At 52.6% G+C, this 21,500-nt stretch overlaps 1 protein-coding gene across 1 annotated transcript in view; it reads right to left on the reverse strand.

Annotated features, from left to right (window-relative positions):
- Positions 1-8,354: 8,354 nt before the first annotated feature.
- The window catches only part of PPP5C (protein phosphatase 5 catalytic subunit), a 34,239-nt gene continuing 21,093 nt past the window's right edge, over positions 8,355-21,500 (reverse strand). Inside the window, exons 5-13 of the mRNA XM_045531359.1 lie at positions 14,391-14,456; positions 13,966-14,064; positions 13,072-13,177; positions 11,643-11,785; positions 11,421-11,508; positions 10,407-10,447; positions 10,135-10,313; positions 9,102-9,183; positions 8,355-8,921 (exon numbers count right to left, since the gene is read on the reverse strand). Coding sequence (XP_045387315.1) covers positions 8,859-8,921; positions 9,102-9,183; positions 10,135-10,313; positions 10,407-10,447; positions 11,421-11,508; positions 11,643-11,785; positions 13,072-13,177; positions 13,966-14,064; positions 14,391-14,456 — 867 coding nt within the window. The 3' untranslated portion in view covers positions 8,355-8,858. The remainder of the gene's footprint in view (positions 8,922-9,101; positions 9,184-10,134; positions 10,314-10,406; positions 10,448-11,420; positions 11,509-11,642; positions 11,786-13,071; positions 13,178-13,965; positions 14,065-14,390; positions 14,457-21,500) is intronic.

The following is a 21,500-nucleotide window of genomic DNA, read 5'->3' on the forward strand; positions in this document are numbered from 1 at the left end:
ACAGAGCAATATAAACACCCACACTGTGTGCAGACATACACACCCACTCATACACACACAAATTCAGACATCTGCATAGACACATGCACCCATGTACACCTAATGGCTGAGACACAAGCACACAGCTTCATGCACACTGGGCCACACGAACACACGTGCACAGATTCACACACCCACCTCCATGCACAAACACACACACCTATACTCAGAAACACACTTGGCAGCTCACACACAAGATTTTTATCCTCACTCCCATTAAGGAGCCCTGAGGCTTTGGACAAATGTGTCCCCACTGAGTCTCAGTCTGTCCCTCCCTCAGTGGACACAACCTTCTCTGCAGTCCTGTCCCCAGCATCTCCAGCATGAGCATCCAGAGAGGCCGCAGGCAGGGAGGAGCCCGTGGGTAACCCGAGATGAGATGGTAATGGGCCCTTCGGGATTTTTAATCCAAGGGGGTTTCAAATGCTGCCTGCAGGGCCAGTCCTCAAACGCAGCCCCTTCGTGCCTCTGCGGTTGTGGTTTCAAACACCCCAGGAACCCAGAGATTTGACTCCAAATCAGCCTTTATCTGGACCAGGCAGCCCTCATTGTCACCAAAGAGAAAATGACAGAACACACACATGGAGGCAAGAGATGCCACCGCAAGACACAGGCACTTCCTGGGTCCCCTCCCAGGCCCACAGTGTGTGACAGGAGAAGAGGAAATGGTTGGGGACTGGGTGAGGAGGGGCTTGGAGTCCAGCTGCCTGGCTTCCCCCAGCACCACCCCTTGCAAGCTGTGTGACCTTGGGCTGGCTACTTAACCTCTCGGTGCCTCTACTGACTCATCTGGAGGAGGATCATGGCAGAGCTTGCCTCCCAGCCTGGCTCAGGGGACTGAAGAGGGTGTGCTATGCTTGAGCTCAAATCAGCCCCAACAAACGTCACCTCCTCTTATTCCTGCCTTATGTCAGCCGGGCCTAGGGCTGTGGCTCCCAGTCCTGGCCACCCCTGGAATGACCTGGAGCCCGTGCCCAGCGCGCACATGCCATGATGCAGGGTACGGCTGGTGCATCAATAGTTCCTGAAACTTCCGGTGATTCCAAGGTGCAGCTGGGACTGACAACCGCGACCCTAGGGGTCCTAGAGATTAGATAATCAGCCTCCACAGCAGTGGCTGTCAAACTGGTCACACATCCCCACCACCTGGAGGGCCTCTGAAAACACAGATCGCTGGGCCCCTCCCCCAGCGTGGTTCTGCAGGTCCGGGGTGGGGGGTGGGATTATGTACCTGGTTCCCAGGGGACGTTGATGCAGCCGGTCTCAGGCCCTTACTTTGAGAACCGCTGCCCTGCAGGAAAGGCCGCTTTCCGCAGCCTGGCGCTCAAAGGCCGGGCGGAGATTTGGCGCTTTTAAGGCACCGGGCCCGTGTCCAGAGCACGTCGAGCCCTCCCGAAGCGCCATCGCCGCACCGTGGTAACCAGCGGGCCTGGGGCGCCTCCTGGCGGGGGATTCCGGTACTGCAGCGCGCGCAGGCTCCCTCCGCGGGGTGGGCGGGTGGCGGCGGGAGGGGGCGTAGCCCGCAGCCACTGTCCCCTCCCGCAGTGCCGGGACTCCGCCGCGCTCCTGGCTTGAACAAGCGGAGGGCACGAGACAGGTTCAGCCTCTGGGGGAGGAGGGTCGATCGAGGGGGCCCCCGGCTCAAGACGAACCCCGCTTCCAGCTCCCTTCCCTGCCTCTCTGAGCCTTAGTTTCTTTATCTGGGAAGTGGGGGTAAAAACCTGTCTCCATCCTGTTCCTTCCTTCATCCTACTCTCCTCTGCCAGAGCCAAATAAAGACACGCACACACTTAGACACCCACATTTGTCCACTCCGCACCCCCACAGAGACACACACACAGGCTCAGGAGGTCACGAGTGCGCGCGCGCGCACGTGCCCGCCAGTCACCTGGTCCCGTCAAATCAGGCTCCCTGCAATCCCTTCACCCCCTACCTGCCGTCTCCACGACCCCGCGCTCGTCCCTCCTCCGTCCTCTTCCCGAGGGTCCCTGCCCCCAGCCTCCTCCTGCTCCGGTCTTGTCCCCAGCACCTGGCCGGCCTGAAAGCTCAAACCTCCCCCGCCCCTGCTCAACACCCCGCCGGGCTCCCCGGCGCTTGGCTCAGCCTTCGGGGCCGTGCGGGTCTCCTCTGCGCGCCCGGCGCTTCCTGGCGGGACCTCCGGGCCTTCACGCGGCTGCCCCTGCGACCTCAAACGCTCCTCCCCACCCCCCTTCGGCTCAGTCCCTCCAGGGCCAGATCTTTCCAGCACATTCTTCGCCAGGAGCATCTGGGGTCTTGGTCGCCCAGTCCGCGTGGTTCACTCCGTCTGTTAGTCATTCAACAGATGTCAACTGAGCAGCTACCGCGTGACAGGCTCGGTGCTGGGAACAAGACAGGCCACTCTCCGTCCCCAGGGAGCTGCACCTGGGCGGCTCTGCTTCCTCTCCCCGCCACGCGCACCTGTCCCCTACCAGGTAGGATCAGGCAGCCACCTCCCCAGAGTCCTGAGCTAGGGGCTGCTGCTGCTGCGGCCGATGGGGCACAGGCGGGAGGTCGAAAGCGTGAGGAAGGAGTCCATATCTGGGGGTAGCAGCAGCGACAGCCACCGCGGTGAACCAGGGGCTCCTGTGTCCTTCCTCAAGCAAATAGGCCCGGGCGTGGAACCTCGGCAGCGCGGCAACCTGGGCTCTGCGCAGCGGCATTTCCCAGGTGGCTCCTCCAGCCCTGGGGCCCGAGCAGCTTGCTGCATTAGTAGTCTCTGGACACTCTGACTTCCCTCTTTTTGCACTCCTGATTGTCACCAATTTCCTCTATTAATCACCCTGACAAGTACAGTCGTGTCTCCATCTTTGGAGACAGCGCACCAAAGCGCCATCTGGCAGTGGCTGGGACAGAAGAGACCTGGAGTCTGGATTTGTTTCTCTGCAGAAGAGACGCACCATCTCTGCCCCCGACCCTAGCAGGAGCATCGCCTAGAGCTCGGATATGGAAGGGACACTTCGGTAACCTGAAGATGGCAGGGTCCACTGATTTTAACCCAAAGAGAATGTAAATGGCGCCTGTAGGGCCCAGTCCCCAAATTTAGCCTTTGGGATTGTGCTTTCAAACCTACAGAGTTATCAGAGCAGTTGCCCCAAAAGACTGAAGTCTTGATTCCAAATCAGCCTTTATCTAGACCGGCCCAGCGGCCACTCACTGTCACAAAAGCAAGAAACAACAGAGTACACACGGAGAGGAGAGAGTCTGCCTGGCCTGTCCCAGGCGGGAGACAGGTGGGGACATTCTCCGGCCCCCAGTCCTAGACAGGAGAAAGGGGAAGCAGAGGGGTTGACAAGAGACACAGAAAGGGCACAGTAGGGGAGGGGTATTTGGAGTGGGGGTTGCCAGCTCACTCCCACCGCCATCCCCCAGTCCTCATGCTCCTTAGGATTTGGGGCTGGTAACTTACTTCTTGGTGCAGCCATTTACACACCTGAAAGTCGCATTCTCTTAGGGTCATCAGGAAGATGGAAGAGGCTGTGATGTGCTTCTACTTGAACGGAGCCTGGTTCCCGGTGAACAGGACCCAACCCTCACCCGACTCCCCTGCAACCCTCAGGCAGTCCAGTAAAGGTTATTCATCAGCTGCCAGTCGCTGCCACTCTACCCCACACCTGACCGTGACCGCGGTGGGGCTGGGGGCGGGTGTGTAGAGACCATTTTGTCCCTGGCCAGCTCCCCAGGCCCTCGGTCCCACAATCCCCCCTTGCCTGAGGTTTGGGGGGGGCAACAAGTGGGGCTTGTCCAGTCACAGACTCTGGCATCACATGGACGAGCTTTGAGTCAAACCAGTCGGCCTGGGTTCAGATTTCAGTGCTGTGTGACCCTGGACAAGTCATGTGCCTTCTTTCAGCCTCAGTTTCCCCAGAGGTAAAACGTGTACAATAGGAGCAACTAAACTTGCGTTAAAACAATCTGAGTGCTGCAAACAGTGCCTGGACTATAGCGAGAGCTATAGAAATGCTAGTGACTGTCATAATCAGTACTGAATCGCATCTCCCCACTTCAGAGCGGAATCAGCCCGGGCACGTGATTCTGCCTGCACCTGCGCGCTCGGGAAGCGGCAAAGTCGGCGGCTTTCGCCAGCGGTCCTGGAGCGCCCCCTGGTGGGGAACACGAGCGCCGCAGCTCGCATGGCCCGACTCCAAGTCCCTGGTCTTGTCCCGCGGGGCCTGAGGGGTGGCGGGAGTGGGGTCACCTTCTGTCTCTGGAACTCTCATTCATTCTTCCCTCCCAGCCATTCTAGAACCTGTTCACATCTCCAGGAATCTCTGGCGCTCCTCTCTGAGGGACTGGAGCATGTCAGACTGTGGGAGAAGGTGTGCAGCGAGGGGACACAGTGGCCTCCAGGTCCGCGATCGGGTCTGCCCGGGGGTTCCAGCTCTTCTTCAGAGACGAGAACTCTCTGAGCCTCAGACTCGTCTTCTGGGAAGCGGGATGAAAATTTGGTTTCATCTTGTTCCCCAGCGTCAGCCTCGGGAAGATGCCCGCCTGACTTCCACCAGGTGGGGACAGTTACGTCAGGAGGCGGAATTTACCTGAACCTGAACCTATTCCAGTTAAAAGCCTCCTTTTTGTTTGCAGGCCTGTCCCAACCCCTCTCTGGCTTTGTGCTTTCTTTTCTTCACCTGGGTCTTGTTTTTATTTGCTTTACATTCGTTTTTGGTCACATGAGAAGCTGGTGACCCTGTATTTGGAAGTCCCCAATATGTGGGGATTATATTGAGAGTGACATCCAAAGTTTGGGAGCCTGCGGAGAACGGTTCCTGGCAGAGCCTCGGGGAGGTTTGCTGGGTTCAAGGTGTGGCTTTGGGCTCCTGTCAGCCTGTGTCACAGTCACACTAACACACTCACACACACATAGACTTACAGAGAAACCAACACACATCTGTCCCCTCGGCTGCCAAGCACCTGACATCCCCTGCAGGTGGGAGGCAGGTGTCCCCACCCTGTGCTGTGGAGGGCTGGTCAACTCTCTGCCTGCCCCTGGTGGCCAGAGCTTGGGCCTGTGACCTAATCATGGCCAATGACAGATGAAGGGGCAGGCGAGAAGGCAACCTAAAAGGGACCAAGAGTGGCCGGGCACAGTGGCTCAAGCCTGTAATCCCAGCGCTTTGGGAGGGCAAGGTGGGAGGATCACTTGAGGCCAGGAGTTCGAGACAGATTTGTCTCGAACTCCTGGCCTCAATACCCCATCTCTACAAAAGTTAAAAAAATTAGTCAGGTGTGGTGGCATGCCTTTGTCTGTAGTCCCAGCTACTTGGGAGGCTGAGGGCGAAGGATCATTTGAACCCAGGAGTTTGAGGCTACAGTGACCTGTGATGATGCCACTGTACTCTAGCCTGGACAACAGAGTGAGACCCTGTCTCAACAAAATAAAGTCAAACAAGAAAAGAAAGGGACCAAGAGAAAGACAGGAAGAGAGAACCTGGGTCCCGGCTGGTCAGTGGGGGGCTTCTGAGACCCCTTCCTGGTTCTCTGGCTTTTCCTTCACAGCCTCCTTTGTGGGGACTCCGGCATCTGCTTCTGCCCAGACCACGAGACACTCCAGTGGCCTCTGACATCACCCTCACGGAATCTGCACCTGACCTCAGCATCTCCCCCACCTCCTCATGTGCCTTCCACATCCCCCGCTTGGTGACCCTAACCTCCCTCTAACCCTAGAGGTGAGCCCCTCTCAGCACCCACAGCAAAACCTCTTCCAACAGCTATTTGCAAAAAGATAAAATTAGACCCATCCCCCATACCACGTGCCAGAGGGAAGTCCAACTAGATCCGACCTAAAGAGGGAAATTGCACAAATACCAGAAGAAACCTGAGGAGACTTCCCTGCAGCCTGGGCATGGGGAAAGACATCCTATCCCGACCCTCACACCAGCACAAAGAAATAAATCCTGATACATCTGAAGTCATAAAAATAAACGCGCACATGGCGAAAAACAACAGTGAAGTCTAAAGATAAAAAGATACTCTGGGATATATACTTTCAAACGGGTACACCACACACACACACACACCATCGAGCATTCGAGAATTCAGGGCAAAATGTTTCACAATAGGTAAAACTGGGTGAAGGGTATATGGGTGTCTTTTGTACCTTTCTTGCAAGTTTTTATTCAGTTTCAAGTTGTTTCCAAATAAAAAGTTAAAAAAGAAAAAAGACCCAAGCAGGACTTGCTGAGGAATGCCAACAGCCTGCCATCTGGAATTGACTGTCCTTACCACATAAAGCCAGGCAGGTGACAGATTTAATAAATGCTAGCATGGGCTCCTTCCTATAGGAAAAATTGCATCTCTTGGCTTAATGTGAATTCCAAGCATTTTGGGCTCAACCTACACATTTATTTTCAATCGTAAGTTAAAAAAAATAAACTTCCTCTGCAAGGATGTCACTGTGAGTCTCGGTGGGGCTGGCATGGCAGGTGGTACCCCCCGAGAGGCTGCTCCAGTGGCTCCCATCCCACTGCTGCTCTGGTCACACCATCAGCCAGAGGTGGCGTCAGCTTCTCCAGCCCCTTAGACCTGGGTTGGCCTGAGTGACTCGTGGACTGACAGAACATGGCGGATGTGATGTGCTGTGACCTCCGAGGCTCTCCCTGGGCATCCAGAATGCTCCTGGCAGGACCCAGCTGCCACGCTGGGCCACGTGCAGGGGCTCCAGGGACGGCCCAGCTAACATCCCACGGCAGCCGCCAGTCACCGGATCAGCCGCCTTGGATGTCCAGCCAGGCCAGTCTTCACGCGACTCCGGCCCCAGATGCCACCAGACTACAAATGCCTGAGTCCTCAGGTGAGCCCTGCAGCGCCAGGCCCAATCACGGAACTGAGAAAGACGGCGACACACGTTTTTTAGTCAGTGGTGTGGTTTATTACGCAGCTGTGCAGTAAGGATCAGCCTTGCCCGAGAAAGGTTAGGCTCCTCAGAGGTCACCTGTAAGCCCTTGGAATGTCCTCCCTGATAAGACTGTCATTGTTTTTCTGGGGCCTTGGGCCACACTGTGTCGTCTAAGGATATGATTTATGGTGGGGACTGTGGTCAGCCGTGTGGGCTGGGCAGTCGCTGTGACCAACCCCCAGTGAAAACCTGGACACTGAGGCCCGGGTGAGCGTGTCCAGGGAGGTGGCCACGCTCCAGTACGTGCTGGTCACATCCCTGCAGGGAGAAGGGAGTGCTGCCCACGTGACTCTAGCGGGGGAGGATAGCTGGGAGCTCGTGCCTGGTCTCTCCTGGACTCTACCCCACGCGCCTCTTCCCTTTGCAGACTTTAACCTCTGTCCTGTCACAGGTTAAACCTGACCATGAGTGTGAGGCTTTTCTGAGTCCTGGGAGTCCTTCCAGCACATGACTGAACGTGAGCGTGGTTGGGGACCTCCTGAACTGTGGCAGCGGAACAAAGCCACCGCACCAGAGCCTGGGAACTCTCCAGCTTCCCACCTGGCCAAATCCCTTCGAGGTCTGAGACACCTTCCTTTCTTGTGCAAAAGGTCACTGGTGACTCGGACTTACCCCTGTCTTCCTGAAGCCACCCTGAACCGCAGCCCGCCCCGCCCCCCACCCCAGGAAGGCGGCTCACTTACTGCAGCACCGACAGGACTCAGAGGAGAGCACCACTGATGCCCAAGCAGAACTGGGACTGTGGCCACCTCATTTCTGCCTGGCAGGCCACCAATGGAGCCAAAATATTCCCCGGACTCCGCCCTCCAGGTGTTGCCCTCAGGGCTACACCTCCCTAGAGCAAGTGGAGTCCAGAGGGATCAGCCCTGAAAGGATCCCTCTGCAGGGCCGAGGCCGGGCCGCCAGGGTGGGATTCAGTACGACGTAGCCAGTGGAGAGTGGCAGAGAATCCCCCCTCCCTTGGCAACTGGAGATATCTGTCTCATGGCTCTCACGGCACGATGTCAAGAACCAGGGCAGGGCCCACCCTGAGCGGGGTCCACCCGTCGGCAGGCCGGGTGCAGGGCAGTGGGCGCCGGCTGGCAGGGACGGGCGGAGGAAAGGGTGAGGGTTGCTCCCAGCTTCCGCGCCGTCCTGGCCTCGTGGGCCCAATCGGGCCGCGTCTCCCCATGTACGAGATAGATGGGTGGCGACAGATGGGTGGCGGGGCCCTTCCATGGGAGGCAGGAGAACTCCCCCAAGAGCCCACTATGCCAGGCAGACACGAGACGGCCTGGGCGTCAGCCCCGGGCACGGCCTGTCCAGCTGGTGGGACCGTGTGGCCTCCCCTTCCGTCGGCTTCTCCTGGGGAAAGGGTTACCCCAACACGGGCAGCTCCTGGGCTCCACTACCCGAGACAAGCTGACGTACAATAATGATTTTATTTTAACATATTTAATTACAGACATAAAATAGCTGGGGAGGGGTGGGCCCAGTCTACCCCCACCATGGGGCTCCTGGAGGGGTACAGGCGAGGCCTCCCTGATGACCCTCTTTCTGGGGGTCTTCCTATGGCGGGGCCCTATTGCTTTAGTGGGGGGAGCCATGCACACTAGGGGCAGGGTGGCCACGCGGCCCCGCCCTGCCTGAGGCTGGCCTCCCTCCAGAATGCCCGGGGTGAGCCCCCAGCCCCAGCTGCTCCACCGCCCTCCTCTTTGTCCGGGGAGCAGCCCCTCTAGCCAGCCCTGACTCTGCCCCCAACCCCTCTGCAAACCTAAAGGGGAATAAATACAAACTTTACAAAGTAAAAGGGGGTCCAACGTTGCCCTGGGGCGGGGCCTGCTCTGCCTCCCCTCCCCCACCAGCTGGGGTCTGGGGGCCAGTGGGCGGGGAGGGGCCCTGGGACGCAGGCCACCCGTGCGTTGCCTCACATCATTCCTAGCTGCAGCAGCGTGTTGGCGTAGGCCATGGGCTTGACGTTGGGATGAGGCTGCGGGAGCAGAGGCGGGCGGACGGACGGACGGACGGACGGACGGAAAGGTGAGTCAGAACAGAGCTGGCTTGGGGGAGCCTCTGAGCACCCAGGTGCAGAACCGCGCCCCCCATGGTCCTGCTCAGCCTCCTCCCTCAGGCCTGGACTGGGAGGGCTGGGACCCCAGGGCTGACTCACCACTGCTGTGAACTGGTGGAACTGGGGCCGCAGGTCGGAGCCTTGGAGGTGGATGTAGGAGGCTTTGTTCCCCATCTGGTCGCTGTGGGGACAAGAGCAGAGTGGACGGGGAGGTCAGGGGCTGGGGGAGGGTTCAAGAGAAGGAAGGGCCAGGAGGAGGGAAGAGAGAAAGAGAAAGAGAGAGAGAAATAAAGACAGAGAGACAGAGAGGCCGAGAGAGAAGAGGAAGGGACACGGGGAGAGCCGTGGCAGACAGAGACAGGCCAGGCAGACAGGGATGGAAAGAGGAATTCAGAGGCAAGGAGCAGGGCCCCAGAGCCCGGCAGGATGCAGGATGCGGAAAGAGGGAAAAGGGGCGGGGCCAGAGAAGCAGAGGTGGGTAAAGCACAGCCAGGGACAGGAACGCTCCAAGACTGGACTTGGCCTCTGATGGCACATGACACAGGGGACAGAGGAATGCTTCACATGGCACCACAGGGTGCCATCAGCCTAGTCCAGAGCTCAGGCAACTGCAGCCCGAGCAGCCTGGTGTCTTCAGCAAATAAACATGGTTGGGGGGACAGGGACCTCACAGGTAAAGCGACTGAAATGTGGCCCTTGTTTGGGTCCTGCCTGGAAGAAATCAACTGAAGAAAGACATTTACGAGAGCTGGGGAGAAACGGAACTCGGGAGGATTCAGGTGATACATGGAGTCGCACATGGGACCTGGTGGGGAGAGGAGGGGACTGTCACCTCCTTTCTTAAAGGTGTGAAGGTGGTATTGTGGTTACGTTAAGAAAAGGAAAAGTGGCTCTGTCAACCACATGCTGGGGAACAAATGACAGGAAGATGAGAGGCCTGGGGTCTGCGGTAACCTGGCCCAGGGTGGGGGGCAGGGTGGTCGCCTGGCGAGGCTGGTGACAGCACGCGGCATCGATTAAATTGTCGGATCTGCTCTTGCCTGTCTTTGAGATATTCCATCACAAAAGCTGAAAGAAGACAAAAGCCTGTGGCCTGGGGAGAGAGGCCCTGGGTGGGGCAGGCAGGACATACCAGTAGTTGGGAGCAGAGAAGACGGTGACACAGCGGCCTCCATGTGCCACCTCGTAGCCCTCGGCCTTGACCTCGTGGCTGCGGATGATGTAGTCCAGGTGGTTCTCCTCCAGGAAGGCCTTGGTGACATCAGGCCCAAACTGGCAGCTCACACCCCGCTTGCTGACCGAGCGCCCATTCTGGGGGTGGGGAGGTGGGAGACGGGGGTTCAGGGTGACTGTCGCTCCCCCCAACCCACACCCGCTGGCCCTGGAACCGCCTCCCAGACTCACCTGCGGCTGCGGATCTGACCAAAGCAGGTCGCACATGGGACCTGGTGGGGAGAGGAGGGAACTGTCAGGGACAAGAGCCACCAGGGGTGGGCACTCACAAGCCGCATCCTGACCCAGCCAGGAGCTCACCCCACTGCACAGGCTGGGTGGGGGTCCAGCAGGGGACATCACTGTGGACAGGGCTCGGGACATGTGACTGTGATTCTGCCCCCATGACCTCCCCACTGCTCTTCCCTCCAGACCCCGTTCAACCCACCACAGCCCCGAAGCCAGACGGAGCTTGGAACATCACAATTCAGATCAGGTCCCCCTCCTGCTCGAAGCCTTCTGTGGCTCCCCAGTGCTCTGGGAACAAAGCTCCACACTGAGGCCCACAGGGCTCTGCAGGATCCAGCCCAGGCAACCTCACGTCCAGCGTCAGCCCTTAAAGCACGGCCCTGCCCACCGCAGTCACTCTGTAGCCCCTCCACCCGCCACGTTCTCCTCGCCTTGGGACCCCTCTCCGCGTGCCTGGAACGCGCTTGCCAGGCTCTGTGCATGACAGGCGCCTCTTACAGTGTCAGCTCAAATGCCACCTCCCTGACCACCCAGCAGCACTCCACCCTGTCCGTGTCCCCCACAGCACTTACACCGTGTGTCTGTGAGAGACACAGAGAGAGACTACTCTCTGCCATCTGTCCCCGTCACTAGAATGGGAGCCCCAGTACTTCTCTCAGAGGTTAGCAGTTGAACTCAGGGGTGAACAAGGACAGGCGTGTGCTAGTGCTCACCCTGGCCCTCGCCCTGCGCTGTGGTCACGGATGCCTTTGCCAGCATGGCCCAGCAGGGAGGTACAGGGCCCCGTGTTACAGGGGAAGAAACTGAGGCAGGCTCAGGCTTGCGGTTCCTCGCCAAGAGCACGAGCTGAAGGGCAGGGCTGTGGCTGCAGCTGAGACCTGAGCCCAGGCCACCCCTTTCCACTGGAGACACTGGGGCCCTGAGGGGAAGGGCCGCCCACCTGACCCCACCAGTCACCTGAATCTGGGGGCTGCCGATTCCGCTCGATCTTTCGGATGTCGTCCAGGGTGATGCCGTCTTCACTGAACAAGCCTCCGTGCATGATCTGGGGGGTTGGGGGGTGGCCACTGTGAGGGGAGGGGCCCGCCACCCCCAACCCCCTGACGCACTTCACCTGCACCTCTGCCCAGGCCTGGCTGGGGGGCGGAGCCCGCGCTCGGTCCCCAGCGCCGTCCTCACCAGCACTTTTCCGTTGATGCACTGGGCCAGCGGGAGCCACTCAAACACCTCGCTGAAGAGCTCGTACATCTGAGCTGTGTACTTGGCCTTCACTTCGCCCTCAAAACCATAGATCTGGTTCATGTTGTCTGTCTCGTGGTTGCCTGGCCGACAAGGGAACAGAAGAGAACCCTCAGGCTCCAGGTCCATCAGTGTCCCCCTGCCGGGCACCCTCAGCCCACTGGCCCTTCACAGAAATTCCATGAGGTACAGACACCGTTTGCAGTCCATTTTCTGGAGGAGCAAACCGAGGCTGAGAAGCAACCACAGGCACACAGCCACAAGGGCCCCCAGGCCCCCCACTGCGGACCTTCCAGGCTAGAGGTGCCAAGGGGGGATCACGACAAAATGCAGGACAATTTACAAAGCATCCATCCTGTCTGTACGTACGTAAACACACACACACACACACACACACTCCACCCCTGTCCCGGCTGCATCTGTCCAGCCCAGGCCCTTGGGAGAGACCAGGGAGCTGCTCAGTCCCGCATCTGCTACGAGCCTGACTGTCCCACTCTTTAGCCTGAGCCTTTCCCCACCTCCTGCGATAAGGCCCCCTCAGCGGCGTCCCGAGCAGTCCCACGTGCCAGGCGCTGCCGCAGGAAGGCTCAGGCCCTCGCCCCAGCACACAGCCCTCGCCGCCTCCTCGCAGGCTGCCCCTCCCATTCACGCCCCACCTTGCCATGGGCAGGGCACCGCCCCGCCCCGGCTATCATTCCCAGGCAAGCTCACCCTGTCCAATGCCATTGGAATTCACGGTCATGGCCCCTTTGGGACCCCACCCCAGCCCGTGTCTCCTGAGCCTCCCAGCTCCCTGTCTCCGTCAGCGGCAGCCACAGCCCTCCTGGTGCTCTAGCCCAACACCTGGAGGGCCCCTTTGGCCTCCGCTCCTCCCTCTGGGCTCTACTCGGTCAAGAGAGCCCGGATCTGACACTGAGCCCACATCCGGGGCAGCTCTGCCATCTCCTCACCGGTCTTCCTGCTCCCACCCTCAGCCCCTGGTCTGTTCACTCAGTTACTCGGCTCGACCTTCTCGCCTGATTCAGGCCACTCAGGAGCCTGTTTCATATCCTCGTGCAAATTAGAAAAAAGGGGCTCTTCCTTAAGACCTCTGTCTGCCATCTGCTGGAAAATGGACATAATGAACGTTCACATTTATGCTGTCCATGATATGAGTGCTGCCCCTTAGTGTGATGACACTGTGTAGTGCACAACCTGCTCAACGTTACGAGGCAGCCCTGGGCATGATCTCAGTCAATGCCCCAAATAAATCATGGCTATAGCTATTATCCTTGCTTTCAGGTTAACAAAATGGAGGCTTAAGGAGGCGAAGTGAGTGCCCTACCCAGGCCCCCACAATGTCCCCAGACCCTGCTGCCTCTCAGCTCACCTCGAAGTAGGTGAAAGTGATCTGGGTACAGGAGCTTAAAGCCAAAAAGGGTGAGGATCACTTCTACAGAGAAGGAACCGCGGTCCACAAAATCGCCATTAAATATCTGCCCTATTAAGGAAAACACAGCAGGGGTGGGGGTGGGAGAGCAGATGAGCCAGAGGGGCTGCTCCTTCCTGGTCTCCACAAGTCCAAGGCTTGTGTCAGTATGGCCCAAGGAGTGAGGGCTCAGTGTCTCTGGGCTGTGTCCCCGTCCTTGCTGTGGCTCTGGCCAGCCACCTACCTAGCCTCTGAGCCTCGGACGGTCCTGAGGACCCCAACCTGCCCTGATTCTCAGAAAGCTAATGGCCACAGGGGGCCCGGCAGTCAACTCTCCCCCACAAGAGGCCCAAAGCCAGAGGGGAGACGGGACATGGGCCCTCTCAACAATGCATAGGCCTCATGGCCCCACGTGGTGGCCATTTATCAAGCAAACAGCACCAGTGATATCAGCATCAAGTGTGGGCCAGCCCTGTCCTTAACTCATCTGCTCCTCTCAGAACCCCGTGAGATGAGCCCTATTATTACGCCCCTTTAACAAGTGAGGAAACTGAGGCACCAAGTGGCAAAGTAACCTGCTTCTGTTCAGATGCCACCTTGTAGCAGACACAGAAAAGCCGGGGCCCAGACGGACTGAGCGGCCAGCCCAGGTCACACAGCACGTGGGGCCGGCCCTGGCCGGTCTGAGCCTGGAGCCCACGAGGCCAGCCTGCCGCTCCACCCATCCTCGGTGCTCAGGCGGCTCCCTTCCAGGGTCACGGCTTTGCCCTAGCCCGGGGCCCCCCATCCTCCACGTGAATCCGGGGGTAGGGGCGGGGCAGGGTGGGGAAAGGGTGGCTCTGCTGAGAAGGATACATAGGGGTTGGTCTCGGAGGGTAAACCGTTGAGCTCGAATATGTTGAGGAGGTCATAGAACTGGCCGTGGGTGTCCCCGCACACTGTAATCTTCTCTGTCTGGAAGAAAAGAGGCCACCGGAGAGGGAGGGGCCCAGAGAGAGACATGGGGAGGGGGCAGAGGTGAGGGGAGAGGCAGGAGGTCACAGCAGACCGAGAAGAACCATGCAAGAGGCATGAGCAGGGGACACGAATGAGGTGGGTGGGACAGAGACCGAAAGGTCAGAAGAGGAGGGGACATCCAGGAAGAAAGACACAGGGTGGGGATGTCAGGGAGAGAGGGAGGTGGGTCTGTGAGTTCCTGAGCTCCATGGCCCCTCCCCAGCCAGGGAGCCCCCAGCCCACCCCCAGCCGCCGGCCCCTAGCCACTGCCCCACAACACGCACCTCTTTGAGTGTGGTCTCCACGAGCGTGCTCAGCTTGGACAGGACCTCTTTGACCTGTACCAGAATCTGGAAGGCAGGGCAGACTGTGAGTGGGACTGGCTGGAAGGCCTGCCACCCACTGCAGCCCCGGGAGGCTGGACTGCCCAGGAGATGCTGCTGGGCTGAGGGTGAGGGGCAGTGGGGAGACGGGAGGAAGGTGGGGAGGCCAGGACCAGCAGGTGCAGGCCGGGCTGGAGGCGGCCCCCAGCTGTGTCCTGAGTGGCCTCTGAAGCACTGAAACATCCGGATTACTTCATGTGAAAAACCTGATCCTTGGTTTCTCGTAAATTAGTCAGCATTACAAGGAAACACAAGGCTAAACCCAAACATACTGGCCTGGATGTGGCTCAATGTCACTGTCATAAAAGGTCTCCCACACAAGGTGCGAGATTTTCCAGATGAAAAGAGATAAGAGGCAGGTCATATGCAAAGTCTGAGCCTTCAGTGGATCTTGGGTTTTTAAAAGTCAGCTAGAAAGGATGTTGTGAGGAAACCTGGAGGAAATTGAAATATCACTCTGGAAATGCAGATAGTATTATTTTTCACAGACTGAAGATGACCTTGACAATGTCATGTATATTTACCAAAGTTTCCAGATTTTATGGACAGCCTATGGACTGTGTGCATTAGTCACTATTGTCATGCCAGTGGTAAATTTTTAAGGGGGACAATTCAACTGCAGTCGTGCAAGAGAATGTCCTGTTTGTAGTAGATCCAGGTTATGACGGTTGCAACTTACTCTCAACGGTTCAGGGAAAAAAAGGACAAAAGCAGACACACCCACACTTGTGTAAGTAGACAGAAAGTGTTAAAATGTTAACAACTGGTGAATCTAGGTGAAGGGTGTGTGGATGTTAATTGTATTGTTCTTTGAATTTTTTTTGTAGGTTTGACAATTTCCAAAAGAAATTGGGGGAAAAAAAGTATTTTTTTTGTAAAAAAAAAAAAAAAAGTAGGAGGCGGCATCCACTTCTAGTGAGAATGTACAAAGTTACAAAGACTTGCTCTCACCCTGATGACTAGAACAAGCTACGTAAACAACAAAATCAAATGCAAGGAAAGTCATCTGAGAGCCAACAATGCAAAGGATCCTAAATGAGTCAAACTGCAGACAGCAGCGAGCCCTTTCTTGGGGGAAGAAGCCTGCAGCTCCTTTCATCCTGGCGGTGTGTGGGAGGGCAGACCCCCCAAGGCTGAGCATGAGGGAAAGCCAGTGGAAGTCCATGGCCACGCCAGGGCAGGCGGCACACAGAACCTCAGGGGACCCCAGCACAGAATGCCTCTGCCCCACCTGCCGACCCTCTCATGCGGCCCTCACAGAAGACTGGGCGGGAAGAAGCAAGATGGAGAGAGACCCCCTGAGGCCTGGAAGTGGGGGCGAGACAGGAGAGCAGAGGTCTCCCAGTAACCCAAAGTCTGCCAGCAGGGCTGGGCCCCAGAGAGAGAGCCCACAGTCCCAAAAGCTGGGGACTTTAAGTCATAAAGACATCCTTGGAATTTTCCCAGGGTTAAAATTCCAAATCCCGCTGAAGGGCAAGTCCTGGTTCCGCTCTGAAAACATCTGAAGCCAGTGGTGAATGAACTCCACCAAAAGCTGCCCCTCACTCTCATCGCCTGACAGAAGGAAGCTGCACCATTTTCTGGGGAAAAGTTTCATTTACCTCAATCTCTGCTCTTTTACACAAAATGTCTGAAATGCAATGAATAATTATGAGACACATGAAAACTGACAGCAGAAGCCGACTCAGAGATGAACCAGATGATGGAATTACCAGATGCAGACTTTAAAATCACGATGGCCAATGTGTTAACGAGCCTGGTGGAAAAGGTGGACAGTATGCACGAACATATGGGACAGAGAGAGGGAAACTATGAAAAAATCCCAACTACATGGAAATGCTGCAAATAAAAAGCACAATGCCAGAAATGAAGAATTCATTTGCTGGGCTTAACCGGATTTAGAAAGAATCAGCATGAAGACAGCTGAAGTTATCCAAACTGATATTCAAAGAGAAAAAGCAGTGAAAAAAATTTTTTAAAAACTCAGATCATAAAGATCTGTGGAAAAGTATCAAATGTTCTAAAAAGAATGTTATTAGATTTCTAGGAGAGGAGAGAAGAAATGGGAAAAAATATAGAAGAGATAATATAATGGCTAAGACCTTTCCAAAACTGATGAAAGATTTTTTGTTTTTATGCTGATGAAAGATATTAACCCCTAGTTCTAAAAAACTCAGAGAATACAGGATAAACCCATAAAAAGCACATCAAGGCAAATCATAGCCAAACTACTGAAAATCAATGACAAAATCTTAAAACTAGGAAGGAAAAAAGACAGGCTACGTTACAGGAACAAAGATATGAATAATGGCTGAGTTCTCACCAGAAACAAGGGAGGCCAAAAGACAACGGAAAAAAACACATTTAAAGCACTGAAAGAAAAAAAAATTCAACCTAGAACTCTTCATCCACCAAAGATAACCATAAAAAATGAAAGCAAAATAAAAACATTTTCAGGCAGACAGAAGCTGAGAGAATGAATCTATAGCAGCCATGTACTGTAAGAAATGCTGAAAGTACTCAGGTAGGAGACATGACACGGATAGAAGCCCAGGTTTGGAAGAAGAAACAAGAAATAATAGAAAGGATAAACATGTAGTAAATATAAAAGACATCTGAAAAACATTAGATATTTGCATATACATATAAGAGTGTGTATACACACATAAATTTTTTTAAAAGACTATTGACTGTTTAAGAAATAACGACAATGTATTTATCGTGGGGTTTATCACACACCACTATACTACTGCATGAGGCTGGTTGGCGAGGGTTTATGGGGGTTGAGTACGCCAGTCTGTTATCAGCTTTTGACAACGGTGCACTGTGTTTCTGTTTGAAGTGGAATTTGTGAATAGCTGCACATTCAACAGTATTTTTTAATTCTGTCTGCTTAACAGCCCATCATGTCAAACAAGACCAAGAGAACGCTGAAGGAAGAAAACAGATTTTTTAATAATGAGGTTGGGAATTGCAATATTATCTTGTTTCTGCTAAAGATAAGATGATTTGCTTGCTTTGTGGTACTGCAATATCAACATTAAAGAAATTCAGTGCTCATCAGCATTATAACACTCATAAGGACCACAAATATCTTAAATTAGAGGGAGAGGAATGAAAGGTTGTACTGCAGAAATTAAAAGATGAAAAGCAGCAAAAACTAAGGCAAAAATGCCACTGAAGCAACTTATAAAGCAGCTTATATACTTGGGGGAAAAGGGAAGCCATTCAGTGATGTAGAAATTATGAAAGAATGCATTGTCAAAGTTGTACGATGGGCCGGGCGCAGTGGCTCACGCCTGTAATCCTAGCACTCTGGGAGGCTGAGGCGGGTGGATCGCTCAAGGTCAGGAGTTCGAGACCAGCCTGAGCAAGAGCAAGAGCGAGACGCCATCTCTACTAAAAATAGAAAGAAATTATCTGGACAACTAAAAATATATATAGAAAAAATTAGCCGGGCATGGTGGCACATGTCTGTAGTCCCAGCTACTCGGGAGGCTGAGGCAAGCCCAGGAGTTTGAGGTTGTTGTGAGCTAGGCTGACGCCAAGGCACTCACTCTAGCTGGGCAACAGAGCGAGACTCTGTCTCAAAAAAAAAAAAAAAAAAAAGTTGTAGGATGCTTAGATCCCAATAACATTTCAAAGTATAAACAACTGCCTCTTTCTAGGAGAACCATAACTAATCAGCAGCATGAAATAACCTTCAATTTAACAGAACTTCATGCAATAATTCAAAAGGAAAACAGATATTATTCAATCACTTTGGATGAATCAACTGATACTACTGACTCTGTGCAGATTTTATATTTCATTCAGGTCGTAACAGGAGATTTTCTTTGCTACGAAGAGTTACTTGCTTTGGCACTCCTGTGAACGGCACACAGGGAATAGATATCTTTAACAACTTTCAAGAAAAATGTCATGAAATTGGACTGCATTTGGTAAATTTAGTGAGTGTATGTACAGACAGTGCACCTTCTGTGACAGGAAAACATGAAGGGTTTACTGCACAGATAAAAAATGTGTTAACAGATCCAGATGCCTGCATTTCTTCTCAGGGTCTTTCATCAGCAAAATCTCTGTGCTAAAGCTACTATTTTAAATGACACTTTGCAACAACAGTATTTTTAACTGTATTCATGCAAATGTAACTGTCAGTTTCATAATTGAACGATGAGGGATTCAGTGTGGATTTTCGGTATCTTTCTAAAGTGCGTTGGCTATTGCACAGACAGGTGTTAGCCAAAATTTTATCTCTGCAAGAACAGACAGTTAAATTTTATGAAGAACGGAATCAGCATTATGAATTATTGAAAGAAGATTTCTATAGGAATGTAACATTTCTGTGTGATATGTCAAATCAAAACGACTTGAATATTTCTTTGCAAGGTAAAACTAAGTCTATATATGATATTATGTGGCAAAAAATCCAAGCATTTAGAAAAAAACTATCTTTTTCCAAAACATTTTTTCAAAAGGAAATTTTCGATGAACATTTTCCCCAGTTAGCCAAGGTCAATGATGAGCAGGATGATATATGCGAATCATTTGAAGAATACGCAGCTGTTATAGACCTATTAATTGAAGAACACAATGAAAGGTTCACTGACTTTTTTGAGAATCATGACATCACACTCAAATCAGCATTTCAGCCTCACCTAGTTGATATCACCAAGGCACCTAAAGAACTACAGATGGAATTGATTGAACTCTCAGTCGATGACATTTTAAAGTCATTGTTTGATGCTAAGATCCAACTGAAATACAGAAAAATGTAGTAGAATACTCATGCCTCGGCAACATGCCTGAAAAATGCTTTCTTGCTTTTCAGTCACTTATTGCAGCGAATCTACATTCTCCCACCTAACCCTAATCAAGACACCCTTAAGGTCACAAATTACTGATACCCATCTAGGGAATCAACTGAAACTGGACCTCCATGCTGCAACTGAATATTCAAATGCTTTCCAACAAAAAGCAGACTCAACAAAGTCATTAAAAGGTTAGTTAACTTTAAAATTAACAAATGATTTTCACTTTTGAAATTATTAAGTACATAGTGTTAGATTTTTGCAAAATAATGTACATTTTTAAATATATCTAATTGAAGTTTCTTGAATGTGGCCTTATTTGATTACAGCTGAATTAATGAGGCCTTCCAACATGAAAAGGTTCCTCACCCCTGTGCTAAGGTATAACAGAAAATTCAAACAGATGGAATGCTAACAGGTTCTTGATTCACACAAAGTCACAAAAGGAAGAAAGGGGGAAAAATAAATGGGCATATGGAAAAGATATATGAAGATCGTAGATTTAGGCTGGGCACAGTGGCTCATGCCTGTAATCCTAACACTTTGGGAGGCTGAGGCAGGAGGATTGCTTGAGCTCAGGAGTTCAAGACTAGCCTAAGCAAGAGCGAGACCCCATCTCTACTAAAAATAGAAAAATTAGGTGGGCATCATGGCACACACCCGTAGTCACAGCTACTTGGAAGGCTGAGACAGGAGGATCGCTTGAGCCCAGGAGTTTGAGACTGCAGTGAGCTATGATGATGCCACTGCACTCTATCAAGGGTGACAGAGCGAGACTCTGTCTCAAAAAGATAGTAGATGTAAACGCAACCATATGACAGTTACAGTAAATATAAATGAACTAAACAGTTAAAAAGTAAAAAATAGAGATTGTTAAACTGGACAAAAAGACCCAAGTACATATTTACAAGAAAAATACTTTAAATATAAAGACACCAGCTAGGGCGCGGTGGCTCATGCCTGTAATCCTAGCACTCTGGGACGCCAAGGCGGGTGGATTGTTTGAGGTCAGGAGTTCGAGACCAGCCTGAGCAAGAGCGAGACCCTGTCTCTACTAAAAATAGAAAGAAATTAGCCAGACAACTAAAAAATCTACATAGAAAAAATTAGCTGGGCATGGTGGCACATGCCTGTAGTCCCAGCTACTTGGGAGGCTGAGGCAGAAGGATCACTTGAGCCCATGAGTTTGACGTTGCTGTGAGTGGGCTGACGCCATGGCACGCTAGCCTGGGCAACAAAGTGAGACTCTGTTTCAAAAAAAAAAAAAAAGACACCAATAGGCTGAATATAAAAGGGTAGAAACTTATACCATACAAATACTAAGCATAAAAAATATGGTCTAATTATATTAATAACAGAAAAAATGGATTTCAAGCCAAAAAGTACTGCTAGAGTCATTTCATTAATGATGAGTCACTTTATCAAGAAAGCATAATAATCCTACATGTGTACCTAAAAGTTTCAAAATACAGGAAGCAAAAATTGGCAGAACTATAGGGAGAAACTGACAAATTCACAAATATAGTTAGAGCTTTTAACAGCCCTCTCTCAATAAATAATAAAACAATTAGGAAAAAATAGTAAGGCAATAAGATTTTTAACAGCAGTCTCTGTCATCTTGACCTAATTGACATTTATAGAGCCCTGCAACTAACAACTGCAAAATACATATTATTTTCCAGTGCACACTGTATGTTTGCCAACATAGACCTAAAAATAGCCCCAAGTGGAATCACACGGAGTATGTCCTCTGACCAAAACACTACTAAATTAGAATTCAACAATATATCTGGAAAGTCCCCAAATATTTGGCATTAAACAATATGCTTCTCAATAACCTATGGGTAAAATAAGAAATCACAAAGAAAATTAGAAAAAAATTCTAGCCATTCAGTTAGATAATAAAAACAACATATCAAAATTCTGGGGATGCAGCTAAAGCACTTCTTAGAAGGAAATTTAGTTTTAAACGCTTTTAAAGGTTGAAAGGTGTGAAATCAACAGCACAAACATCTACCTTCAGAAGCTAGAAGGCAAAGTAAGCCCCAAGCATGCAGAAGAGAATAAAAAAAGAACGAAAATCAATGAATTAGAAAAAAAGACAATCAACAGAGAAATTCAACACAAGCAGTGAAAACATAAAGTCACAAAAAGATTTGTCCAAGAAAGTTCACAGCAGCTTTACTTATAAAAGCTACAA

This window comes from Lemur catta, chromosome 19 (assembly GCF_020740605.2).
Source record: "Lemur catta isolate mLemCat1 chromosome 19, mLemCat1.pri, whole genome shotgun sequence".
Taxonomy (NCBI): domain Eukaryota; kingdom Metazoa; phylum Chordata; class Mammalia; order Primates; family Lemuridae; genus Lemur; species Lemur catta.